The following is a 26,189-nucleotide window of genomic DNA, read 5'->3' on the forward strand; positions in this document are numbered from 1 at the left end:
GTGTAAGCCTTAGAACTTATTCTGTAAAGAAAGAATGTCTTAACATGAAAGTCAAAACTTTTTTTATTTATGTGGTTGGTGTGTCAGCTCAATGCTTGGTCAATGCTGCTGTGTAAAACCATGAACAAAATGTTCACTTTCTTCACTCTCATTCTTTTGGGAATCAAACAATTGGCTTGTACAAGTCGTATGCCCTTCACACCTCAATACACGATAGGGTCAATTTAAAAATTCAAGAGGCTGGATTTGATTTTGGGAACCAAGTTTGATCTCTGACAAAAGAATGTGTCACTTTTTAGAATTTCAAGAAAAGAAAGCATCATTCGGACATAGGATTCATCTCTTAGATGTCCGCTGGGAGCGTATTTCCATCTGATGTGACAACCTGCCCATCTTCATCAAATATAGTACATTGTACGATGAGTTAGTAAATGTATAGCGGACTGCCCAAGATACAAGTTCCTAGAAATATTGTGGCGCTGCCAGCACTCCACTTTACTCTGTTGGAATACTCTCTACATCTGACACCAAAGAACACTAGTTTTGGTTGTGTTGGTCTATCTGGAATCATGAAAAGTAAGAGAATTGTAAGCCTTGAACATTCATTACTATTCCACCACATTTTGGAGAGGTTGAAAGGTGCATCTTACATAGAGCTTGGGGAGGTGGTAAAAATGAAACATTCTCAAAATTTGGACTTAAAGAGGATAGTTTGCGACAGTGAAGAAATGTCTTGACACGGTGGAATCAGGCGCTCATCAATTTTGGGCATGTGGAGTTATTGGTATCACTTTAAAGCTTGTTCATCTGCCTTGCTTTTGATGAAAGAATTACCCATTTATCTTGATATTTGCGATTGAATGAGGAGGGGGTTGTCTGGTTTCAGAAGTAAAATTAGTGAGAAAATGGCCACAAAAACTTGGTTATTTACAAAGCCTCCGAGTCCGTACAAATGACAATATACATTTCTTATGCCTTTAATAATTAATTAACATTTTTCAATACATTCACACTAAAATGGGTTCTTAAATGGCCATAGAAGTTGTTGAGCTAAAAACACAATTTCGATAAAAATTGCCAAATCAGCGGAAAAGTAAGTTTCTTTACTTTCATTATTTTGAGGAGCACCAGATTTGCCCACCCTGCCTCAGAAATACTTTAGTTTTCCACTCGCTTCCCACTGGCATCTGTGGTGAAAGGGTTGGGCTGCTCAGTGTTGCACACAAGATTTGAGTTCCATTACCATTTGTGGGAAGTTACTTCATCCAGTGTATCTATCTTTTTCCCTGGGACGCTGTATTCCACTCAGCCTGGGTCAGCCCTAACAATAACAGACAGGGTCTAAGCAGTCCGCCTCCTTCAATTTTTCAATTCAGAGGAGTAAAGAGATGAAATATCATCACCGCACTGTAGAAACTGCAACAATGGCTTTTCTTAAGACAGGTAAGACATTTTGTCCCCACCGGATGTCAATCTAGTTCGACTTTCTCTTCACACAATACAACATCTACAAAAGCAGCCAAACCATAATTAAATAATAATCACTCAAGGCTGTAGGTCAGCATCACTCGCACAAAATGAGCAAACTAAATAGTAAATGTATCGTTTTTAATGATTCATTTATTTTAATCAAAAGCAGAACAGGTTCATATATACCATCACACAGTCACACCCACACAGCCAATAACAGCAGCAGCTATGGCAGGTTGCCATAAAAAATAAGCAGACAAGAATGCATGACTATCACAAAATAGATAAAAGAGTGTTTTTGTCATCGGAAACTCAGTGCTTCACAGGAACAAACTGATGTTTCAATTCCGTGATGCTCACCGACTCCCCAGCTTTCTCATCATAATCAAACCACTCCTGAAATACAAATAAAAAAAACAAGTGCAAACATCACACATCTCTGTGGGGTCTAGACAATTCAGTAACCAAATTCTCAATTTATACAAGTGAAAGTTTCAGTCATTAAAAAACACTAAAATGAAAACTTTTTGCCTCTATTGCAACATTTCTGCATATTTATTTATTCATGAAATAATCTCTTACCAACAATATCTTTATGAGCTTCTCTTCATTTTAAATAAAGTTATTGTCACCTACAGTGAAACTCAAAACACAGTCCAAGGGCCCCACCTTTAAGTGTGTTCAAGCCAACCGTTCATTGAAAGAAAGGTGTGACAAGTGTGAGAATTTTTGAAATTGGTAACAATAAGGAAATCTTTTACGAACATCATCCACTTTTTCAGGTGTCACGTCTGGAGCAGACATTGACAAACATGGTACTATTGCGAGTATTGGTACCCCATTCCTTCCTGTTGTCTGTCTTCTTGATCAGCTCTATGTTTCTCTTAGCGTTATTCGTTGTAAAGTCGTTCTGGTCATCTGTGTAGGTTGTTCTTTGTCTAGCTTTGCTCTTCTTTCCCTGTATCTGTCCACGCAGCAGCAGTTCCTCTTGTCTATTTCATCTATTTATGTGGCCAAAGAATTTCAAAAGTCTTTTTCTGATGGTTTTGATTATGGATCTTTCACATCCTGCCATTTGGAGAACTTCCCTGTTTTCCTTTTCTCCCTGTTTTCCTTTTCCCTGTTTTCCTTTTCTCCCTGTTTTCCTTTTCTCCCTGTTTTCTTTTTCTCCCTGTTTTCTTTTTCTCCCTGTTTTCCTTTTCTCCCTGTTTTCCTTTTCTCCCTGTGCAGGAGATTCTTTGTATTCTCCCTAAATACCACATTTCAGCAGCCTCCAGTTTTCTCTCTGTGTCTTTGTTTAGAGTTCACCTCTTGCATCCATACAAAAGTTCACCTCTCGCATCCATACAAAAGTTCACCTCTCGCATCCATACAAAAGTTCACCTCTCGCATCCATACAAAAGTTCACCTCTCGCATCCATACAAAAGGATGTTTATGAACATGCCACGGTGTAAAAGTAAAAGATCCAATGGTGCTCCAAAGTGTTTACGTAACAGTTATTTACGTCTGCTTCCCTCTACACAAACTCTACACAATAGGGTCAGGCTTAGATCCAAACAGGAGCCATTTTCTTCTCTCTGCTGCTGCACCAAACCTGTCCTGAATTATAAAAACTGCTGTGTTGCAATAGCATACATGTACATGTAGTTTGGTTTCAAATGAAAAGTATTTTCCTTTTTTTATGTCGTTCCAAGTGTGCTTTGGCTAATGTTGAAAATGAAAGTGGGATGGTGTAACAGTATATATATAAATATGTAGTTTGATTTCAAATGCGAGGCATTCTCTTTTCCTGAATGCTGTACCTAGCATGCTATGGCTAACACTAAAAATGTAAGTGGATGCAAAATACGCTGGGTTGTAGTGTAAGGTTTAGGTCAGTTATGTTTAGAATTTGAACTCAACTCATTCCATAGATTTACATCTAGCCTCACTGCTCAGTGGCCAGGAATGCTTCTATCCACACCCCCCTCCACAGGCGTGCACACAATCACACCAGAGCTGACCATCTGTCCAATCTCCATCGACCTCGGCACATGCTAAGACAACATGCTAAGACACACTTCTTGAGAGCACATGCTAAGACACACTTCTTGAGAGCGTCAACAACTCATAGTCATGTGTTGGTGTGGAAAACGGCCTGTGATTGGTTCACATATGATGGTGTCTGTGTGCGTGTGTGTGTGTCTTTGTGTGTGTGTGTGTGTGTGTGTGTGTGTGTGTGTTTGTGTGTGTTTGTGTGTGTGTGTGTGTGTGTGTGTGTTTGTAGGTGTAAGTGTGTGTGTGTGTATGTGTTTGTGTGTGTGGGGGGGGGGAGGGGGGGGGACCTACCGCTTCGTTCAGATCAATGTCAGAAAATAAAGTCTGTGATTCCAGGCCCACGGCCTCCCAGCCAACCTGAAGAGAAATTGATACAAATAAAAAATTATTGAAAACTTTCATGCCCAATTTTTTCTCCAACATGAAAGATAAAAATTAGGAAAGAAGAAAACCAGAAGCAGATTGATCTCAGTAAAGTGATTGAATAAGCTTGTAGAGTGCACGGAATTATTGCAGTGTACTTAAACATGAAAAGGACAGGAAGTTTTAAGAAAAAAATTCTTTGATATAACAAAACAGATTTGAAGGCATGCAATTAATTACTCCTTTTTTTCTGAAAAAAATGTTCCATTTGGAAAAAAAAAGTACCAAACTCAGCTTGGACTTAAAAACCTCAAACTTCTGCTTGCTGGGCAAATGAGACTGATGCAAGGAACGGAAACAGGAGTAAGAAGATGAAGAAGACATTGAGAGACTTTGTTCTTGCATCATGAGCTCAAAGTTTCAACAACAGCATCTATTGTCTCAGGACAATAGGTACAAGCATGTGTCGCCCAAACACTAACATTGCTGTCTCTGCAGTACACTACTACCTTTTTCTTCTTCTCAAGAAAGTAATGCAGGTCTTTCAGGACCGTATGTACAAAGGTTTGAAAAATGTCAGCATTCTTGACACACAACAACTTACACATACACACAAAGTGAAATTGAGCCATAGCAGTATAAAAATAATCAATTACTAACCCGAGGTGAAAAGTCTATGGGTTGCACACCTCTGCAGTCAAAAGCAACAATTGTTTTGAACTTTCCGGAGTCTTCTTCCGTATAAGGACTCAAGGATTCTGTCACAATATCTGACCAAAAAAATAGAAACTTGTTTATTCAGGAAATATATATGAAACATCTCATACTTTTTCTTTAACTGAAGCATTTTCTGGGGAAACATGCTCTACAAAACACTCATTCAATGAATTATTTTCAGCACTTTGAGAATAGTAGAGTGAACTCTAAATAATTCTACACTGCATTTAAATTAATGCTTTACACAGACCTTCCTTTATCCAATCTATCCTTTGGACCAAACGAAAGGGAAAAAAACAAACAAGAAAACAAAACTATTTTTCCGTTTTACCTCCCCACAGTTACAACATATTCATTGCCAAACAATGGGACAAACACAATTGATGAAAACATCATTTAGATTAAGAGCATTAGATTGTTCTTACCTATTGAGTTTTCTCTTTTGCAGAGTTTGCATTTCAAGACTAGGCTAGCCTGGCCACGCCCACCAGTGAGGGGCGATGTTTCCTGTACAGTAAGGAAGTCAAAAGCATCATTTATGGGTACATGTACTGCACTTATGTATTTCTAACATAATTCTTGGTTATCACTCAATGAAATTCAGCTTTCAACTTATAAGACAGAACGTGATCTAAGTGCTGTTTGTGGACTCTGATTAGACTCAGCAATGAGAGGACTGGATAACGAAATGAGAGAAAAGTCGTCATCAAGAAATCTCCAAGGAAAAAAAAATCCATCTGCACTTGAACCACGCTCTGTTGTGTGGAGGGTAGGCTTGTGGACGATAATGACGTAACAACATCATACAGAGAAGACAGAGGCCCTACCAGCCCTGTAAATAATCGTCATTACTGGCAGAACACTTTTGTCAATCATGAGTACAACTATAACACTCACATTCCATTTCAAATATACACGTACAATGAACTCTCCACTATCACCATGCTTCAAGATATCATTTAGAGAATACGTCTACCTCATCCTTACAACTAGTAGCCCCATATGAAAAGCAAAACTGGAAGTGGCAGTTGTGAGGGAGAAAAAAAAGGACAAAGTCCCATAACCTCAGGCTTCTTACAGGATGAGCAACATTGTTAGGTCTAAAGCTCTTCATTTAACAACTTTTAAAACTATTATGAGTATTGTTAAGTGAGAGAATGAAAAAAGTTCTTAAGGCACTTGCAACACAAAGAGGTAGCATAAGAGCAGGGATGAAAAAAGGGAATGTTTTCCCATCTTGTTGAGTTGTTGGTTTTTGTCGATACTATATAGTTGTAGAATTTGAAGTTTACTGTACCAACAGTTGTATAAATCTAAAGAAATTGTAAGTGTAATGTAAGAAACTTTCTGTAGCAATAATCAGAAACGTATATATATGTATGTATATATATATATATATATAGATAGAGAGAGAGAGAGAGAGAGAGAGAGAGAGAGAGAGAGAGAGAGAGAGAGAGAGAGAGAGAGAGAGAGGGAGAGAGAGAGAGAGTCTAAATAGCATGTGTGAAAATGTCTGAGATCAATGGGAAGCTTGACAAAAAGAAAAGGACAGAGGGTAAGTTACAGTTACAGTGAGTGTGTGCAAAGTTTTCAACCACATCAAAGCAATAAATCGGTTTACATGGACAATGTAAAAAAAACCCAAAACCCCAGCAACATGAGCCAGCGAGCATACTTACCCTTAAGGTACAGTAGACATAGTCACTTGTCTCTTCCCCACAGCTAGAGCATGAGAGCTGTGGATGATACACGTACAGTATGATACCATCTGACGAAAGAAACACACTGTTGCCGCAGTGGTGGACAGTTGCGGGTGGCTGGCAGGTGCTCAGGTGTGGGACAATTCAGGTTGTAAAGTATCATAAAGAAAATAAAGGTACTTTATAAAAAGCCTTTTCTATGAATGCATATGATATGAGAGGTTCAGAGTCAGTGTACTGAGTCAGTTATGAAGAACACAGTCACAAAGAAAACAGTATGCAGAATTATTGGGCAGCAGATCAGACTTTTGGCCAGGAGTTAGAAAGTCCATTTTATTAACATTGTGTAATTACAAGTACAAGCTGCTGAACACCAAGCCCACTTGTCATGATCAGAGTTACAAAGAGTACAAAATACTGAAAACCATAGTTTAGTTTTAGTAAGTGTTTTCATCAGTATTTAATATACTCTGGTCATCAGCAAATAGAAGCTTGTACAGTTCAGTGATGTTGTCATTTGCTGCTTCGTGATCTTATCCATGTACCTGGTAAGTGATGAAGAGAAGCGGAGAGAGAACACACCCTTGTCTCACCCCAGACCTGATGGGGAACCAGTCCGCTAGTTCTTCTGCTGACCTTACGGCACACAGGCTGTTTTTATAAAGTACCATGACGTTCTCCAGCAATTGTCCTCTTACACCATATTCCTCTAACACTTCCCAAAGTTGACATCTATCTACCCGGTTGAACGTCTTCTCCTGATCCACGAAGACGATATTGAGGCCTTTGTCATGTGCAATGGTAGTCTCACACAACAACGAATAATACAATATGACCTTTAAAACTAACTTTCCCTCATGCAATTGTTTCTGTCTGATTGCTTTCCTTTTTTATGGCATTAAGTGACCGTTATTAGGTAGATGGGCTTCTCTTTACTCAAACTCAAACACACAACAAATCAGTCCAAAGTTAGGTTATAATGTAAATGATAAATTTAAAAAGTAGATGAGAAAAAGTAATTTTAAAAAAGGAAGATTTATCTTCATCCTGACATCTCCAGCCAGGCCATTTCTGGACTTATCTAATATATATAAATTGACAACTTGGAAACACATGTGTCATTTTTCCCATAAAACTACGACAGCTACAGAGTTGAAAGTCGGCAAGTACCTGCAAAAAGATAGATAGGTCCCCATGACGGAGCCCAATTTTTGACTTTTTCATTTCCTGAATTTAGAAAAATATATTTGACAAAAAGTTCCCGTCCTTTTTTGGCCTTTGTGATTATTCCACTGAGAAACGAAACATATCTGCGTAGCTCTCCTTCACAACGGAAGTTCATTACCGCTCTTTAACGTTCGCCTAAGAAACACGATTCAAGAGACAGGGTGAGTAATTTTCGAGACTCACCTACGTTGAGATGTGATCCTGTGTATGCATCCAAAGAGTTGTTTTTAATATATGGCCCAAAGAGAAAAACTTTTTTATTACTGGGTCAAGATTTTTGGAAAAAATACTTTGGTTTGGTCGCTGGCCTGTCGAGTGCCATGCACAGTTTCGTGGGCAAAGGTCAATTTGTCAATGAGCTAGGATTTCTTTAACATTGTCAAAAGGAAGTGAACAAGCTATAGACACTGCCTCTGTCATCTTGAAGACGTCGGTGTGTTCCTTTTACAGTGTTGTAGCAGCCCTTTCGGGGATTAATATTTTCTTGGTGCTTTTTTTATGTGATGGTGTAAGGCGAAACCCGTATTTTGTGATTGTGAAGGGTTAGACAGCAATACACTAAAGCAATGTAGATCAAGAGAGGAGTACATCAAGGTAGACTTAATCTAAAGCAATATAGATCTAGAAGCCAGGTGTGACGGTGAAAGGCTAGACAGCAAGGTACATGTAGATGTAAAATGCCTCTGCGGCGTAGACCAGTGACGTCAAAGTGTCGACCCCGAGCAAAGCTGGGTACTCAGCTAGAATCTAGTACATTATAATTCTTCTTTTTCCTCTGGCATTGCAGAAGCATCAAGAATTAGTTAGCACTATCAATGCTCCACTGACCCGTGATTTGTTGCAGTTAGTTGCCGTAATGTTAGTGAGGAAGTCACTTTTGCAACAAATTTTGGCCGACAATCTTCCTTTGATTTGGGTCACCAAGGTCCGTTTCAGGTTCAAAATGATGTCATCTTTCTCAAGCTGATGTGCACTTTTTTCCCCAAAGACCCCTTGTTCAACCAGATCCTTCTTTAGACTTGGTTGGGTTGTTCAGCAATCTGGCCTTTCCATCCAAGAACCAAGTAAAAGCATCATAGTCTCTGGGGTTTTGTAGGGCGACCCTGGTGTAGCTTTTTGTAGTTTAGAGCTATGTATATCATGGTGTGTCATTTTGCTTGTTTCTCGTGGGCATTTTTTGGCTTTATCTCTCTATTCTTTCTGCTTAGCTCTGCATTAATAACTGTCCTCTTCTCCTCTATTGCAGTAGGCCTACTTCTCATCCTTTCTGCTGCCTTTGATTAAAATCTTTCACTGCCTTGAATCACTGTGCTTCCTGTCTCACCTTGGTGACCTCTTTCTCCTTTTGCCACTCACTCCACTTTCTCTGTCTGATTCTGGCCCATTCCTCCCTCTTCTCCAGTTTTTCCCCAGTCAAGGACACATTATAATATATGCTGCGACACACAGACTCTCCCTCTTCCTGAAAACATATTAATCTCCTCTTTTTTGTGATGCATCATCCTTTTGTTGTGATCCCTTTTCCTTATCAGTTCAACATTATATATTTTCATTCCTTGTCAGTTCAACATTATATATATTTTTTCATTCTACTCTCTCCTTCTGGGTCACGTTTCTCCAGTCTGACTCTCAGGAGGAAATAATGAGCTCGGTTATCTTCCGAAACCAATGGCGATGATAAAGCGAGAGGTGCGGAACACTCGGTGACATTCTGAGCCAGAAGTTTATCCACTCACATGCCTGTGGGAGACAACCCCAGTATTCAGATAATATCAATGTATGAAAGAGACATTAACCCTATTCGTACGTCGTGTTTTATTATCGTATCTATACGACGTGGGGAACTCTGTGCCAGCACTTTCCAAAGAGGAAATTTACTTGTTAATCCGATCCGTAGGCTTTTCATAGCAGTCTGTAGAATTGATTTTTTGAGAAATACTGAAAGTTTCAAAGAGATCATCGCACTAGAAAAATTCTAAAATGTGAAGAATACAACCCACAGGGTACAAAATTATCCCTGGGCGCACAGTCGATAAGGTTAAGGGGTTGGACAACAGTAGATTTTAAAAATGTCATATTTTAGCCTGGTTATTGTACAGCAACTCGTATTTTGATCCATTTATTTTTGTACTTGTGAGCCTCTTAGGTATTAATGTTTGTCTTTTTTTTTCCTAAGAGGGATAATTCTTTTCCAAAAACATCTCAACCCCTCCATTCTTCACAAATTTCAAATGAGATATTTTGGACTTAGCAAGGAAACTGTACTGTAGAGTCAGAAGTACATATAAAATCTACAGCTCTCACCTTCAGGTACCATCTAAAATCGTCTCCAGAAGCTTTGAAACTACCAATGTTTTCCAACTGAGCACTGATCTGCAGTCCAGTTTTCTGGAAAGTATTCAATCAACAGCATAGATAAACAAACCTCTGAATACAAGGTGGAACAAAAAACAAATTTCATTTTATCTCTAGATCTACATGCGACATTTATAACACTTATTAAAAGCTGAAGAAAAATGTAATTTTCGGACTGTTTTACAGGACAAACTATGTAAACCTTTCATTTCATAAGGATGTTATATATGCTATTAATGTCACTTTTTGGGAAGTACGAGTTACTTTCTTAACCTAGTGCCCCTTTGAGACCCAGACATTATCATTAAAACCTCTACACATCTCGATTAATCCGACTCCCCATTTTACAATCATGGTATTATAGTTTCCCCCTTTCACTTTCACTTTTCAATCCACCTACCTCTCTTTTCTTCTGCAAAATATTGCCTCATGACACCCCTATTTTCCCTACTTGACAACCCCTTCTACTCCTCTTGTAAATCATACAGAGGAGTCAACTTAAAACAAAATCTGCATGACAGCAAGATTATCTTTATTAATTTAGCTGGTTTGCGCAAATGAATTTGAAATACAAAAATATCAGGGGTTTTATTTCAGTTCCATTTCCTCCTGTTTTTCCGATTAAATGCATTCAGTTTTTAACCCCCTGGGGCAATGCCACTGACTGTAGTGTCTTTAGGCCATTCCCAAAGGGGGGACATTTCTCGTTCAAGCACAGTAGAATTGTAAATAGGCTGATTTACAACAGGAAACTGCTGCTTTTTCTTTCCAAATCCTTACTATCGACATTTTTCTTTTGATGGTCGAAGCAGATCTTGTGCTGTTGAGGCTAGAGAGGTGAGCAGAGAAAGTCTGATTCCTTGAAAAGACTTCTCTGTCGACACCCACCCCTTGGCACTCATATGACCTTGTTATGCAGTTGCGAGTGCCGTAAAACCCTCTACTAAAAAAAAAAGTTTAAAAATTCAGTTTTTTAGCAGACTCCATTGTTTATCTGGTTAATTAAGCTGTTCACCTTTATTTAACGTTCTGCTCTTCGCCTCTGGAAACCCAAATGTAAAGCAAAGATCCCCTTTTCCTCTCCACTCTCTATAATAATATTATTATTATAATACCCCAGATTTATTTCCCCTACTTGTCTGACAAACAAACAACATGCACAAAGTACTCACACACTTTCTCACACACTTTCTCACACACACACTTTCTCACACACACACTTTCTCACACACACACTTTCTCACACTTTCTCACACACACACTTTCTCACACACACACTTTCTCACACACACACTTTCTCACACACTTTCTCACACACTTTCTCACACACACGCTTTTTCGTGCAAAGTGCTGCAGACCTTGTGACATATATATATATGCGCATCATATTTTTCTGCTTTTACTGTAAATTGCTTAGAAGTCTCTCACCCCAACTCTCTCTCTTACTCTGCTGAGTCTCTCTTCTTCTTTTCTTTAAAGCATGTAATAGAATATCATTGGGTTTGGTTACAATCAGACTTCTGACTACCTATCTAACACGATTTATGTTAACAATAAATTGTTAAAATTATTATTATAAAATACATGTGACTCATGTGAGCCTGTTTGTGAGTGCAAGTTGCAAGCATAACTATTGTTTTACAGTGGTGATTATGTGCAAAGATATGGGTGGAGGAGAGATGTGTGAGAGAATGTTACACATGCGTGTCCATCATGATGTGGGTGTGGTTGCGTGTATGTGTGTGTAGTGTGTGTGTGTGTGTGAACGTAGTGAAACACTAAACCCATGTGCCAGGATCTGGAAGAAAAATATATTTATTTTTATCTTTTATCTGATCTCTGTCTCTATCTTCTATCACCATTGATCACTAGCTCGCACATAAAAGTCATGTCTGGCATACGGCATGATACGCTGTTACAACTGAAGTCCTACTAGACCTATTGTCAAGCCCCATTCTTTGTGATAATGATGAAATATATACAGTGTGAGTGCTGTCTGGTGTCTACCTTTCATTTTTAATCTCAGTCGCTTCTGAGTGCCTTCTCTTTCTCTTTGTTTTGTTTGTCTCCATCTTTTCTTTCTCCTCCTCCTACTTTCCCACTCTATCTTATTTCGTTCCCTCCCTGTCAACTGGGGTATGTGATATTGCTCTAGCACTTCCCCCTGTTCTCTACCCCCTTCTCTCTCTCTCTCTCTTTCACACACACACACTCTACCGGTTTTGGGTGCTTAAACTTTTCCGAAATCACAAAAGATTTCCCCTACTCTACTGGGTCTGTATCGTATTTCGTGACTTTGTTCCCTGTTACTGGTCTGTACTGTATACACTTCGTCTCTTAAATTATGTCTAATAGCCTAGAGTAGATCTAGATTTTCTAAATCTAGAGATCTAGATTAGTACAGTGAAGTCTTTCTTTAGCCTAGGTTAGAAGTCTTGTAGTAGTAGCCTCGAAGTTGTTAGGCTGTTAGGACTGTTGAAACTGCTTACCATGCTGAACTGATGTCTGATGTGGTTCCAAATGGATGAAGTGATCTAGATCTATCTAGATTCTTGATCTACTACGAATATCACGTTGTTCCTGTATCTTTGTACCAAATTAACGTATTTATTTTTAGTCATAAACTCCGACAAAATCAGTTTGGACCTCAACCTGGGCCTCCTGGGCAACATTCATTAGCTTGACAACAAAGCGAGTCGTCAGTCGTCTCTTTCGACAGTCCAGCGGAACTGGTAACTTTCGGTTTCATTTTAGCGTAAAACAAATTCAACGACCAACAGAACTTCAGATCTGTCGCTGAACAAAATAGAGCTGCGCTTACTTCCTGCTTCCTGCTACGTTGCAACACACACGGCTCCGTAACACAGTTGTTGTAGCTATAGATCCTTTAGGCTAATCAAGGTCTAGGCCTAGTGGGTGTGTAGTCAGGAGGCCAAGCAAGTCAAAGAGTAAGATCACAAAAGTCTCACCAGTCGACCTATTATTCATTTCGATATGGCTGAAGGGTAAGAAATGTCTTTTGCATTAATACTGTTGATCTAGACTAGCCTAGGCTAGATAACCCTATAAAGAAAGAAATGTACTTTTAAAAATGCACTTTTAGCTTATTGCTGTGATTCCCCCCCCCCCCACCTTTCCACAGCCACACAAGGCCCGTGGTGTGAATAACTGAATCGGTGGTAAAACAACTCACTTTCTCAAACTGGATATTATGACAATAGTTTGAAGTAACAATTTTTCCAGATTATTAGTTCACGATGTATTGCTGTCCCAAATTACTCTTTTTTCCCCCTCAAGAAAGATATAAATCAGTTTATCTTCCTGCTGAGTAATTGCCGGTGAATCCAGTAATTGGGGGAGGGGGTGAGTCCTTGACTTGCCAACCTGGTTCATGATGTGAGTCATCCTCGGCCCATGCCTTGGTGTTGCAAACTTGCTGAATGGACTGAAATTTTTTCTTTCTGCATTATTCTCCACTGCAGGGGCCTATTGGTGTAGTTTTCTTGACTCCCGGTCTTCTGGTTATTTTTATTACCAAGATGAATTTCATGGCAAGAAGATAAAAGATCTCTATGCCGTGTATACTATCATATAAGATTCTAGAATCTAGATTAGATCTAGCAGCGACTGCGTTGTGCAAACACAATGGTCGGTCAGTATTCACGGTTTACATAGGCTGTAGATTATAATTTAAACAAGAAAGTGGCTATTCTCACCCGCCCAGAAGTTCTCGCAAGATCAACTCCTCCCCTCTTATCTCTCTCTCTGTCTCTTTCTGAATACTGTCTATCGGTGTGGACGATCAAATTGACCAAAACAAAGTTAAAAATGATGTTAAAACACAAAAGTAAATTAATTTGGTTGTCTACAAAGATGCTACGGCTATTTAACTTTTCGAATCGAGTCGAACTACGCGGGTCGCCATTTTGTTTTGCCCGGAAATTCTCACGCTACTCCTCTCTCTCTTTCTCTCTCTCTCTCTCCACTGCCCACAGACAAAATTGTACGCTTTTAGTAGTTAGTAGGCTACAGTTGTAATGGAACGTTTGTTCACGGCACAGAATTCTACAATTTTTCTGTTATCACAGTGTAGAATTCTGTGGTTTAGGGTGAACGCAAAATTTGGTGAACGCGCACCGGGTGAGAATAGCCACAAGACTCGCCTGCACTATTCTCACTCCGGGTGAGAATAGAGGTGGCCTTTAAACAAACGACGTTGAGAGCATGCGTTTTGAGGGAAAAGTCTCTGTCACATGATGAGTAAAATGTTTGTTTCTTAGATGCAGGACTGGTATTGTTTCACAATTATTTTACAATTGGAATGTATGATGCGTGTATCCTTTTAGTAGTAGGTTACACTTGATCCTGTTCGTTTGCAAAAAGATAACGTAGTATAGTATAGATAACAAGTATTTTTGCCTGCTGTATCACAAACCCAGCTCGTTTGACATTGAAAGCTCGCTGGTTTGACATCAGAATTACCTAACGAGAAAAGGAATGTTACGAAGCCGAGCAATGTGAACCACTTTGGACATCAAAGAAAGCTACAGAACATCCAGCATGGAAATTGTAGAACCAGACCTCACTGAACAGAACAAAAGTTGTTTTAATACTTTTTTAAACCCCGGAGAGAGAGAGCGGCCAGCAATGAGCAGTACAGTTCAAGAGATAGGACTATTTTAAAATAATGAACTGAAACACAGATATGATTGCTAAACAATATCAAATGACTACTCACTATTGAAAGACAAAGGCAGAACAACTGTCTTTGTCTTTTTCGGACGGACTTGATGAGAGAGAAAGACCAATGTGAACGGTCTTCTCAACACGACAGAGTAGCCTACTGCAAAGGCGACACACCTAGATGAAAAACGCACATTAGGGTTTATTATCTGAAACAGAATGACTAGAAGATCAACGTTTGCAGGAGTATGTTGATACATGAGTATCTGTGACCGAACATACCCATTGAAAAGTGCTCTAGAAGAGCCCATGCCAGTTTCATCATCACCTGTCTCTCCCTCTATGGACAAATACTTTCCGATGTTCCCTCCCTGGGCTAGCTTCTGCATATTTTTCAAATGTCTATCCACTTCTGTCTTCATAATTCTCTGCAACGTTTCTGTCGATTCCATGTTGCCTTCTCTTTGATCTTTTAACTTGTGGATTCCAAGTTAACACTTTCTTTGTGATGGAGCTTCTTGATTCCCTGATGGTATCCTTTTAATCCAATCCATCCCCATCCTTTTCTTCTGCATTGTTCTCCTTAAATTACTTCCTCGTTGGTGACTGTCGATCCATCTGATCCTGAGTAACTTTTAGGGCACTTGATGATGACAACCTGGATCCCCCAGCACTTTGCAAAGAGTCCCAACCAGCTGCAGCCGCAAGTAGCCCACAAGGGGCCAGTAAGCCAAAGAGTTTCTGTTCTAATCTGTGGACATGTTTCGAAAGGTCTCCTCTAATTATTGCCAGCAAAGCTGTGACAAAGTTTTTCTTGATCCTTGACTTTGTAATCTGTCGGAGCTTCATCGGTTTTGTGAAACAGGTCAGGCACAATCTGCCCTATGTGTCAGAATACTCAAATATGTGCTAGATGGAAAGAAAATGTCGATATATAAGCCAAAAAAGATGGATATGAATTGTACGTGAGTTTTGAGTCTGACAGCGTCAGCCAGGCCAAGTGGGAATCTCTCAGCCAGGCCAAGTGGGAATCTCTCAGCCAGGCCAAGTGGGAATCTGACATGTGAGAAAAGAAAAGAACAAAGAGTGGGTACCACAGGGAGAAAAACTTTTGCTCTTTGGCCAAGAAGACCTGGTCATGATTTGCATGAATCTTCTGGGTGCACTTTTGGTATTTTCTATCAATTCCGCCAGCTCTTGTTTCTTAAAGCATGCACAAAATCTTCAATGTGACCTCGCATGATGCCATCTATCACTTGTGACACGAGGCAAAAGGTGGTTGGACTGCGGACGAATCCATACGTTGCTTGATAGACTTCCTTACAACGTGCACACATGCAGAGAAGGTCGTTATAATATTTACAGTCACGTGCGTGAGTGTATATCAGCACAAAATTGAAGCTCTTTCTAATGCCATGAGTGCTAAGGCAAACGCCGAAATTGAACGCAAAATCTTATTAGAAGCCACACTCCTAATATATGGAAGTGGGTAGTATGCGCAGCGTCATTGAGCAGCGACTTAAAATAAAACCCACACAAATATACAGCCCACTAGATTATGTTGCCCTTTTCAGAACTGCAATAATAATAATAATATTGAGGCAAGACCCTACACTGTGAAATTTGTGGATCACATTTTGTCATGATTTTGCCAAAATTGCAGTCCACGGCTATACATAAGGAGAAATTATTTACAAACTGACGATGAGTGGGAGGGTCTTCGAAAGTCCAGAAATAAGGAGAAATTAACAAACTGTTCCCCACCACTTTATCAATCTCCTTTAAAAATCGCACACAAAAAAATTCAGGATTTGATATAGAAAAAGAGGAAGATAGTGAGAGATGGTCATTTACAGGTTGATGCAAGTCAAATTCCCAACCCATTCAATCCCCCCCCCCCCCCCCAATCCTAAATACCCCACGGAAAAAAATTTATACACACACACACACACATACATCAATTTGGAGAAAGAAAGAAAGAAAGAGAGAGTGAATAAAGTAGTATGTTTTCATAAATTTTATACAATAAACTTTACTTTCATACTCTGTTTTTAAATTGGGCTTCTAAAATATTTTTTAAAATAACAGTATTGCATGTTTTCATGTATTTTAAACGTACCAGGGCTTCTAACAAGAGAAAACACACTGCTAAGCAGTCGTGAATACAACACCGCGTTTCATAAAGCCTACTCATGAAATCGTGAATTCCACGTGGAATTCACGACCGCATCAGACGAGATTCGAAAACGAAAATCGTGAATCCCACACTTTTTTGAAAAGATGAGGATCAACGGCAAAACATGTACTTTAGTTATATTTCTTAAGAGTACTGGAATAGATTTGTCCATTTAGTGTCTTGAACGTCAAATGACGGAGAGAATCAGTTTTTTCCCTCTCCTGTAAAATTTGCTTCGTGTTGAATTCACGATTTCATCAGGCGACCGACGATATAATATAATAATATATATAGATCTAGATCTATCTAATGTTAATAAAAGTAGCAATATAATGAGGATAATGATATGATAAGAATACATTGATAGTGCTCTAAGTAAGTTTTAGTAAGCTCTGGAGTGCTTTTCATCGACTTGATTACTGAGAACAAAACATTTTAATAGACTAAGAAAATCAGTTCAACCTCATGAGGAAGAACTTTTTCAGCCATACGTTAGTACATTAATTGTCACGTGTCCCATGGACATGGTACATGGTAAGGCAGCAGTGAAAACAAGACACATTGAAACATCAAAACCTGCTATAACACACTCCAGTAAGACTTAAACTTATCACTTCAACCCCTTAGCGACAGCTCCCATACACCATACGTCCAACATTTTGTGCGAGATGCGGTCCTCCCGTACTGTAATGTACGTCCTTAAATCAGCCGATTACGGCCATCGCGTGGACCTTACTACCTCGGTTACTACGTACACCGTACAGGATTTTATAACTGCACTACAATAGCTTTGAATGTCATGGTTAGCAAAAATTGGGTGCTGTGAAAGTTGAGAAAACCATACATCAGATCAGGCTTAGTTTAGAGGTTAAAACGTATCTGGATTTGTTGTTTCTCTGAAAGTCCAGGGCAAAGAGTTCCAAATTTGAGGGCTAAGTAGTGAAAGAACTTCCTCTCACCAAAAGATATTAAAATTAAAAATTCATTTTTGGAACTCTTGAATTTCGTTGCATCAGTGAAGGATCATGGCTGACAGGATGACACTTTTACACTGTAGTTTCCTAGTGGTAAAAGATAGATATGATGGAGCATATGATTAAATATTGTTATTTTTAAAGCTTTTTTATAATTTATGGTGGATGGTACTTTTTTCAACTGAAAGCCAGTGCACCGCTTTTAACATGAAATTTTTTTGCTGGATTTAGTTGTCTGGATTTAGTTGTCTGCTAGGAAAAGCACAGACTTCTTCTCCTCCTCCCCCTCCTCCTCCTCCTCTTCCTCCTCCTCCTCTTCTTCATTGAGTTCCCCCGCTAGTTCTCCGGAGTAGTTGACCGCTGGTTCTTCAGCCTACAGTACCACTGAGATTTACACATTTCACCGTATGTTTCCTACTTCTTAGGGCCCCTTGCCATGAGGCAGTCACATTGCGATTGTGAAGGTACTCTCTATGTTCTTATGTTGACAAAAATATTTTCAGTTTTGGGAATTTTGATTTTTTCTCCGCGTTGTGGCCAAAACCTTATCAATTTTAAGACCATCAAAGGATGTTTAACATGCGTAACTTCCTCACGGGACTTCCGAGACTTTTCGCCCTTGTCCGAGAAGGTCAGTTGTTAGATCTTGGCTACCCTTAGATCAGGTTTGTGGCTAAAAGACAGCAGTAAGAAGGAACCAGCAGAACAGTGGAAAGAAAGAGTAAAGAGGAGAGGAGCCCAGAGGAAGCCTGACCTGAGATTGGGTGGGGGGGGGGGAGTGGAGACGAAAGCAGGTAACAGAACAAGACTAGAGAACTGGAAAGGATCGGAGAAATGGAGAAATGAGAACATTTATTTTAGAGAAGTAAATTTTTCGTCACTGTCGGGTATTGAACCAGGGATTTATTGAATGAAGGGGGCAAACACCATACCTCCAGACCATGAGAGCCCCTAAGCATCCATTGCAAACTGACGATCAAATTCAGTCGCGAATTAAATCAGGGCAGGCCAGATATTCTCCATGGAGGATGAAAAGCTGCCATCGTGGCACAATTCAACCAAATGCGATTGTGGCCTTCAAAAACAAATGCATGTGTTTTTCACGGTCGCGAGTCGATCAATGGGATATGCACAGCTGATTGCAAGGCTTCTAGCCTACATGGCCCAAGGTCAGGAGGATTCTCTTTTGCGTACAGAATGCAGTAATGGACAAAGTAGAGGCTGATGGTGATAGATCTAGTAGAAAGCTATCAAAATTTCCCACATTTGTAAGATTCAGGAACCTTTCAACAGGGCAACCACGATATGCAGCAGTCAGCACTTGAAGCTGTTTTAGAAGGAAAGGTTGTGTTGTGAACAATAAGTTTTTTGTACAATGACACCATGCACTGGTCAAAGTTTTTTATTCTTGTCACATTTAACAGCAAGAGAGGGGTCTATTTATAGTGTGCACGTAAGCCACTATTAATGGGTCCAACCAAATCCGATCCTGCCAATGGGTACCCAGTACCGTATAAGATTGGCCCCACGCTCTGAAGTTCCATTCATGTTGGCAGTAACTGCTCTCTTCCCACAATTGCTTAGTGTCGGAAGATTTTGAAGAAAAAAAAATTATCCCCTATTTCAATAACTTATTTATTACATTATATCAGTAAAACAGTATTAATTCATTTGATATGTCATTCTTTTTTCAGGTTCGCAGCAGATTCAGAATTGTCTGATATCATCAGCAAGCTATGGGACATGGACGACAACAAATGTTATCCTGGGACAGACTATGAGCTTTACCTTCAAGGTGTGAACAAGCGTTTTTTCAATAGTATCAATGCAAAGGACATACAATATTTTCAGGAGCATTTGGGGTTTTTTTTATAATGAAGATAATGTTGATATGAGAGGCTTGTTTTCACTTGATCTGTCATAAATTCCACCTCAATATTTAATGTAAGGGTAACATCCATAAAAAAAATATTATGCACAAGATTACGCAATTATCCAATAGTCATCTACTAAATAGGCCATGTTTTTAACATTTTTATTAAAGTTTCAGTTATAAAAATCTGAATTGATTCTAGCACAGTTTATGAGCAGAAACATTTAACTTCTCAAAGGCTAACCTTGCCTCATATAACTACAGTCTTAGAATTTAATTTTGTTAAATATATATATATGAGACTAGAAATAACTTGTGTTGACATTTTGTTTTGTGCCAGGCTATGTGAACAACCCAAGAGAAGTGGGCCGTGATTATGCTCGTCATAATCTGTTTGACTGGCTGGATGAAGAGCAAGTGTTCAGCCGCCCCACTTACAAAGGTATGTCCGGAACTTTTGCTGAAGGGTTGGGGACGGTGGGATGTGTGATGAGTCAGTCTCAACGGTTTGACCGAGGTCAAGTCATACAGTCTGTGTGTGTGCGTTCGTGCATACGTGTGTGCACCCCACCTGAAGTGTTCAGTGAATGCATTTATGAAACTGGCAGTGTTCAGTGAATGCATTTATGAAACTTGCAGTGTTCAGTGAATGCATTTATGAAACTGGCAGTGTTCAGTGGATGCATTTATGAAACTGGCAGTGTTCAGTGAATGCATTTATGAAACTGGCAGTGTTCAGTGAATGCATTTATGAAACTTGCAGTGTTCAGTGAATGCATTTATGAAACTGGCAGTGTTCAGTGAATGCATTTATGAAACTTGCAGTGTTCAGTGAATGCATTTATGAAACTGGCAGTGTTCAGTGAATGCATTTATGAAACTGGCAGTGTTCAGTGAATGCATTTATGAAACTGGCAGTGTTCAGTGAATGCATTTATGAAACCGGCAGTGTTCAGTGAATGCATTTATGAAACCTGCAGTGTTCAGTGAATGCATTTATGAAACTGGCAGTGTTCAGTGAATGCATTTATGAAACCTGCAGTGTTCAGTGAATGCATTTATGAAACCTGCAGTGTTCAGTGAATGCATTTATGAAACTGGCAGTGTTCAGTGAATGCATTTATGAAACCTGCAGTGTTCAGTGAATGCATTTATGAAACTGGCAGTGTTCAGTGAATGCATTTATGAAACTGGCAGTGTTCAGTGAATGCATTTATGAAACTTGCAGTGTTCAGTGAATGCATTTATGAAACTGGCAGTGTTCAGTGAATGCATTTATGAAACTGGCAGTGTTCAGTGAATGCATTTATGAAACTGGCAGTGTTCAGTGAATGCATTTATGAAACTTGCAGTGTTCAGTGAATGCATTTATGAAACTGGCAGTGTTCAGTGAATGCATTTATGAAACTGGCAGTGTTCAGTGAATGCATTTATGAAACTGGCAGTGTTCAGTGAATGCATTTATGAAACTGGCAGTGTTCAGTGAATGCATTTATGAAACTGGCAGTGTTCAGTGAATGCATTTATGAAACTTGCAGTGTTCAGTGAATGCATTTATGAAACTTGCAGTGTTCAGTGCCTCCAACCAGGTTAACAACCACTGGGTTGGAGTATGTGCTCTTTCCAACATGACAAAAATTGAGTCTATTTGACATGTTTTAGTGATGAGACACTTTAAAAGAAGAAACACGCAACAGCTAACAACTCACTGATGTAAGTTTCAGGGAAAAAAGGTTAGTCTGTAATGTACATGTCCATAATCAAAAGTACCTGGAACAATTTGAACTTGTTTTGTTGCCATTGTGGTGAACTGCTTTTATGCCATGGGTGGTAGTCCAGTGCCCTGGTGGGCTTTGTCCTTCTGTCCTGTCTTATATCTACCGTTTTTATCTCTCCTCCAAATGAAGCCTCATGGAGAGTGGAGGTCCCAGATGTATTTTATGTAAGGGCAAGTGGGTTCTGAATGGAGAGTTAGAAATCATTTTTACCTTCCAGAATATTGAAAATACAATAGGAAGGACAGGCAAAGGTAGTGGTGGCTAAAGAAAAGGAGAAAAGAGGTAATTTTTGAAAGGAGGTGGAATTGTGTAAATAAGTGGAAAAATTGCACTCAACAAGGGTTTGTTTCTTTGTTTGTCAACAGCTTTCAGGGCCCTCTTGGACAACTACGAGATGGATTTGTCAGAGGAGGAGGAAGTGACTTGGGAAGAGCGACAGGAGAACTACGACTTTCTCACAGCCATCATGGACACTGCGGTGATGAAAGAAGCCCATCAGTTTCTGGTTTCTAAAGAAGTTGCTCCTGAAGATGAGGAGGAGTTCAAGAAGATGCTCCACGACATTTGGTTTCGTCTCTTCAAGAGAAAGGGTGGCAGGTACGAACATCTCTTGTCTTTTTTCGATAAGTCTCATCTTGAACTGTTCTGTAGTTATGCTCTTTGCTGTTGTTTGCAGATGACATGTGTTTGATTCCCATTTTTGGATGTTATTTTAACTCTTTACCTCCGTGGGGGGTAAACCCACTACGCCTGGCCCCTTTTTTGGTACTAAATTTTTAAATGAAGAAATCGTCACTAAATGAGTCATTAAATTAAATCAAGTCAACCTATTTTGGTAGTTCTTCATCTAACGAATGGACTCCCGACAAAAGAGAACAAAGAGAACGGACTCCCGACAAAAGAGAACAAAGAGAACGGACTCCCGACAAAAGAGAACAAAGAGAACGGACTCCCGACAAAAGAGAACAAAGAGAATGGACTCCCGACAAAAGAACAAAGAGAACGGACTCCCGACAAAAGAGAACAAAGAGAATGGACTTCCGACAAAAGAGAACAAAGAGAACGGACTCCCGACAAAAGAGAACAAAGAGAACTGTTATCAGCAATTGCTGATTGCCGAGAAATAATTTGATGTTGAAGCCGTCGTAAAAGAATGTGCCCGAGCCGCATCCAGTGGCTCACGGGCACAGCGGTTCCTACTGCAGATCGCTAGGAGCGGCTTGTCGGAGATAAAGAGTTAATAAGTCTTGTGGTCCTTGCACTGGGATTTCATATGGTCGCTTTTAAGGACAAGCGGGCTACCCCAGATTTCGGAGTTTCCAGAAATCTTGACCTACACCGAAAGTGGGCATTGCCCTACCTGTAGGAGAAGTTTGGTTTCATTGGTGTGTATATTTGTTTGGTTACAGAGAAAACTCTCCTTGTCTTTTAAAGAAACTGAACAAGGGGCAAAAACCTCCCCTTCGATTTTCTCAAAACAGCATTTTTCGGGATAGCCCCCCTTGTGCTTAAGGGCGACCATTTATCATAACAGCGTGTATATCAAACTCTGCCTGAGTTTTCCCTGACAGTCAGGGTCAAAGCAACTTACATCCTAAAGGATTTAAAGGAAGTCGTTGGCAACATCAAATATTGATCAACAATGATAAGCAGTTCTGGTTCTCTTCACAGTGGCCTTGCCCCAGAAAATAAAAGTTGCAAGAGAAGGGATTGCATACCTGCCAACCCTACAGAAAAAATCGGTATATTACCGACTTTTTGGTCAAACTGCCGATCCACCGATTTTGAGATATAAGCCACCGACAAGTGCCCCCCTTGTTTGCTGTATTGCTGTAAAATTTCAGATCTTTGTAGTAGGCCTCCACTTTACGTACCAATTTAAAATTACCACCCATTCTTTGATAAAACACTAGAGCTGGAAACTAGATCAGGGACCCAACACGCGAGTTGCCGGCATGTAAGAGGCGAGTGATCACAAGGCGGCATGTGATTGACTGTCTAAAACCAGAGAGTTTTACAGTAATTCAGTGCTAAAACTGCTAGAACTAAGCAGGTTACCAATGACGTCATTTGCTAAGGTGTAGAGGGTGATCGGCCACAGGTCAAGAAACCTCCCACTTCTTGGCAATATTTTCCTGTATGAAAGTCCCCCAAAATTTTGAAACAAAAAATCCCAATAACTTGTTTTATTTATAAATGGATTTTTAAAATTTAAAAACCACAATTCTTAGAATTCACTCTTCTTTCATTTAAGCTGGATAAAAATTTAATTTTTCATTGTCATTGCTAATTTTTATTTTTTGTTCTTTGTCAATTTCTACATTTGTTTGAAGTCGCAAACACACTCATGTATATGTGGGTCAAAATATTGATACGGGTCCCCAATTAAGTATGCAGCAAGTGGTAATATAGCCTACTACAGATTTTTTAGGTCAACTACAGATTTTTTGACAAAAATTTGTGTCAACTACAGATTTTGGTCCAGGTAATGTTGGCAGGTATGGGATTGCACTCACCTACACTGACCGAAGAAAGATTTTTTTATCACTATTTATTAGTGACTCCGGAATTTGTTAGTATTCGCGTCATTCTTACTGCACTGAGGAGTTGATTATCGACAGAATTTCAAGCTCATATTTGCTGTAGAAGAGCTTCCACTTCAGTCAGCGTATTGAAGTTTTGTTTAATAAGTTGTTCATTTCATGGAATGACTAGAGCTCAAAATCTCTTTCCCACCCACTAGAACGTTTCTACAGGACAGACAGTGCGAAAAGCACAAATGTGGCAACAAGAATAATGTGCACTTTCCTTTTCTAGAGGTGCAAATTTGGCGGATAAATCCGGAAATCTAAAAATCCTGATTTCTGAAATGGTGCAGATTTTGCAGAACTTCTTGCCTCATGATGTATTAGACAAAATGGTCCACGAACTTTGAGTCCCACTGGCTGCTTTCTGAAGGGTCTGAAAAGTTCAGATGTTTTTTTCATAGCTAGTTGACACCTCTGTTTTACTGTCACCTTTAAGAATCAGCACTTAGTGCTGTCATGGTACTCAGACCTGCCACTCTATGAAATCTCAAAGTCAGGATTTGGGGGGGGGGATCGGGATTTGGTGGGGGGGGGGGGGATCGGGATTTGGTGGGGGGGGGGGGGGAATCGGGATCAACAGCAAATCAGCAAGGTGACTGCCAAGCTGACTTAAACATTTTCCAGGGGTGTCCATAAATATAGATATATGCCCTGTGTGTGTGTATTTTTTGTTTTTTTTTAAATCTTGAAGTATCACGGATTTGTCAGACACTCCTCGTCAGAGTGTTTAACACAACACACACGTACACCCCCCCCCCCCCTCCAAATAAGTCTCGAAAGACACTTCTACAGTGTATATGAACTTCAGTTGAACCCATAAATGGACGATCCCCGACACACGTGGAACTCTCACGTGGAAGTCTTGTCTTGTGGTGCGAGATCGCGATGGAGACAGTTTTACTGACAGGCCCGACTAGCCTAACGGCATGTTCACATCAAACACTCGGACGAGCGACAGTCGCTATAGGCTAATGACAACAGCCGACGAACCAAATGTACTAACAAATCTCTTATCCCTCATTTGCTTTCAGACCAAAGCAACGACAATGGCCGAGTGTTAGTCTTTTCAGCCCAGTTAGTTGTTTAAAGGTTAGAACAAGCTTGCAAATACTCATGCGTGGGTACACACACACACACACACTCACACGCACACACACACACACACACTCACACACACACACACTCACACACACACACACACACACACACACACACACACACACACACACATACATTTCAAACAAAAATAAAATTCCAAACCTTGAGTCAATGCTTTTGTAGCAATAATTGGAGGCACAAGCTTCCTACCTCACTTGGTTATAAACATTCGCATCACATTTATGCGTGGTTCTGCATTCCTTTATGCTTTGCTTGCGCTTACAACACGTTCATACATAATTATGCATTCTGTCCTGCTTCACTACGTTTGCAACACATTTGCTTTATTCCTTTATTCCTAATTGTGAATTCCTTCCCTCTTCTCCTCCAGTTTTGTTTTTAAAACATCCTCTGTGATGCTGTCACTTATTGTGAAGACTCTCTAACAATTCCCCTCCAAAACTGTGCTCTTTGACGAAATATTACCGCTAGTGCTTTTCAGGCTCCATTGATGGGCTTTACTTTTCTTTCCCTCAATGTTTCTCTTTGTGCGTCTTTCTCCTTCACTCCTTCCGTGCAGGACCACTAAATGAGGCTTGAGTAGAAGATGGGATGCTCTGTTCTCAAACACACAAAGATGGGATGCTCTGTTCTCAGACACACAAACAGAATAAAAATGTGATGTTATTGAAAGGAGAAAAGTGAATGTTAGATTCCAGGTCTGGTATAGGAACTGTGAATGTCATGCGGTGATCGGGAGGCCTAGAGTTCAGCCTTCAAGCCCTGCACCTCTGAGCCTACTCCTCAACTCCACTGGTTTGACTGCTGGATTTACGCAGTCTGTGCTACAAATTGGGGGGGGGGTTGTTAATCAACGAATGTAGAGATCTGACATTTTGTGTCATTGATTCGACAGAAAGCTGTTGTCTATTTTTAGTATGGCGTGGAAAAGGTAAACATTTTTTTTAGGGGAGGGGGGGATTGGGTGTCAATTGAAATATTTTAAAGGTTGAATTTTTTTTTAGAGCATTTGAGCTCTGAAATGAATGGCTGACCATCTAGCCGATGTCTGTCTCAGATTTGGCATTTCGTGACGATGATGGTTTTTCGGTCTCTCTCTCTCTCTCTCTCTCTCTCTCTCTCTCTCTC

At 39.8% G+C, this 26,189-nt stretch overlaps 2 protein-coding genes across 3 annotated transcripts in view; one reads left to right on the forward strand and one right to left on the reverse strand.

Moving 5' to 3' along the window:
- Positions 1-1,594: 1,594 nt before the first annotated feature.
- Positions 1,595-12,621, reverse strand: LOC101859331 (CXXC motif containing zinc binding protein). Its single transcript, XM_005098957.3, has 7 exons — positions 12,360-12,621; positions 9,820-9,903; positions 6,268-6,324; positions 5,014-5,095; positions 4,532-4,641; positions 3,800-3,865; positions 1,595-1,866 (listed from the first exon to the last, which is right to left on the reverse strand). Exons 1-7 carry the CDS (start codon positions 12,360-12,362, stop codon positions 1,783-1,785), a joined length of 486 nt encoding a protein of 161 aa, XP_005099014.1. The 5' UTR covers positions 12,363-12,621; the 3' UTR covers positions 1,595-1,782.
- Positions 12,622-12,751: 130 nt separating this feature from the next.
- LOC101859707 (poly(U)-specific endoribonuclease-A) overlaps positions 12,752-26,189 on the forward strand; it is a 23,943-nt gene continuing 10,505 nt past the window's right edge. For both annotated transcript variants that reach the window (XR_220480.3, XM_005098958.3), the window contains exons 1-4: positions 12,752-12,875; positions 19,398-19,498; positions 19,917-20,018; positions 21,720-21,951. Coding sequence is in view for 1 of the 2 variants with exons in the window: in XM_005098958.3 (XP_005099015.1) it covers positions 12,865-12,875; positions 19,398-19,498; positions 19,917-20,018; positions 21,720-21,951 (446 nt within the window). In the remaining variant the exon portion in view is untranslated. The remainder of the gene's footprint in view (positions 12,876-19,397; positions 19,499-19,916; positions 20,019-21,719; positions 21,952-26,189) is intronic.

The sequence above is a fragment of the Aplysia californica genome, unplaced genomic scaffold (assembly GCF_000002075.1).
Source record: "Aplysia californica isolate F4 #8 unplaced genomic scaffold, AplCal3.0 scaffold00198, whole genome shotgun sequence".
NCBI lineage: Eukaryota > Metazoa > Mollusca > Gastropoda > Aplysiida > Aplysiidae > Aplysia > Aplysia californica.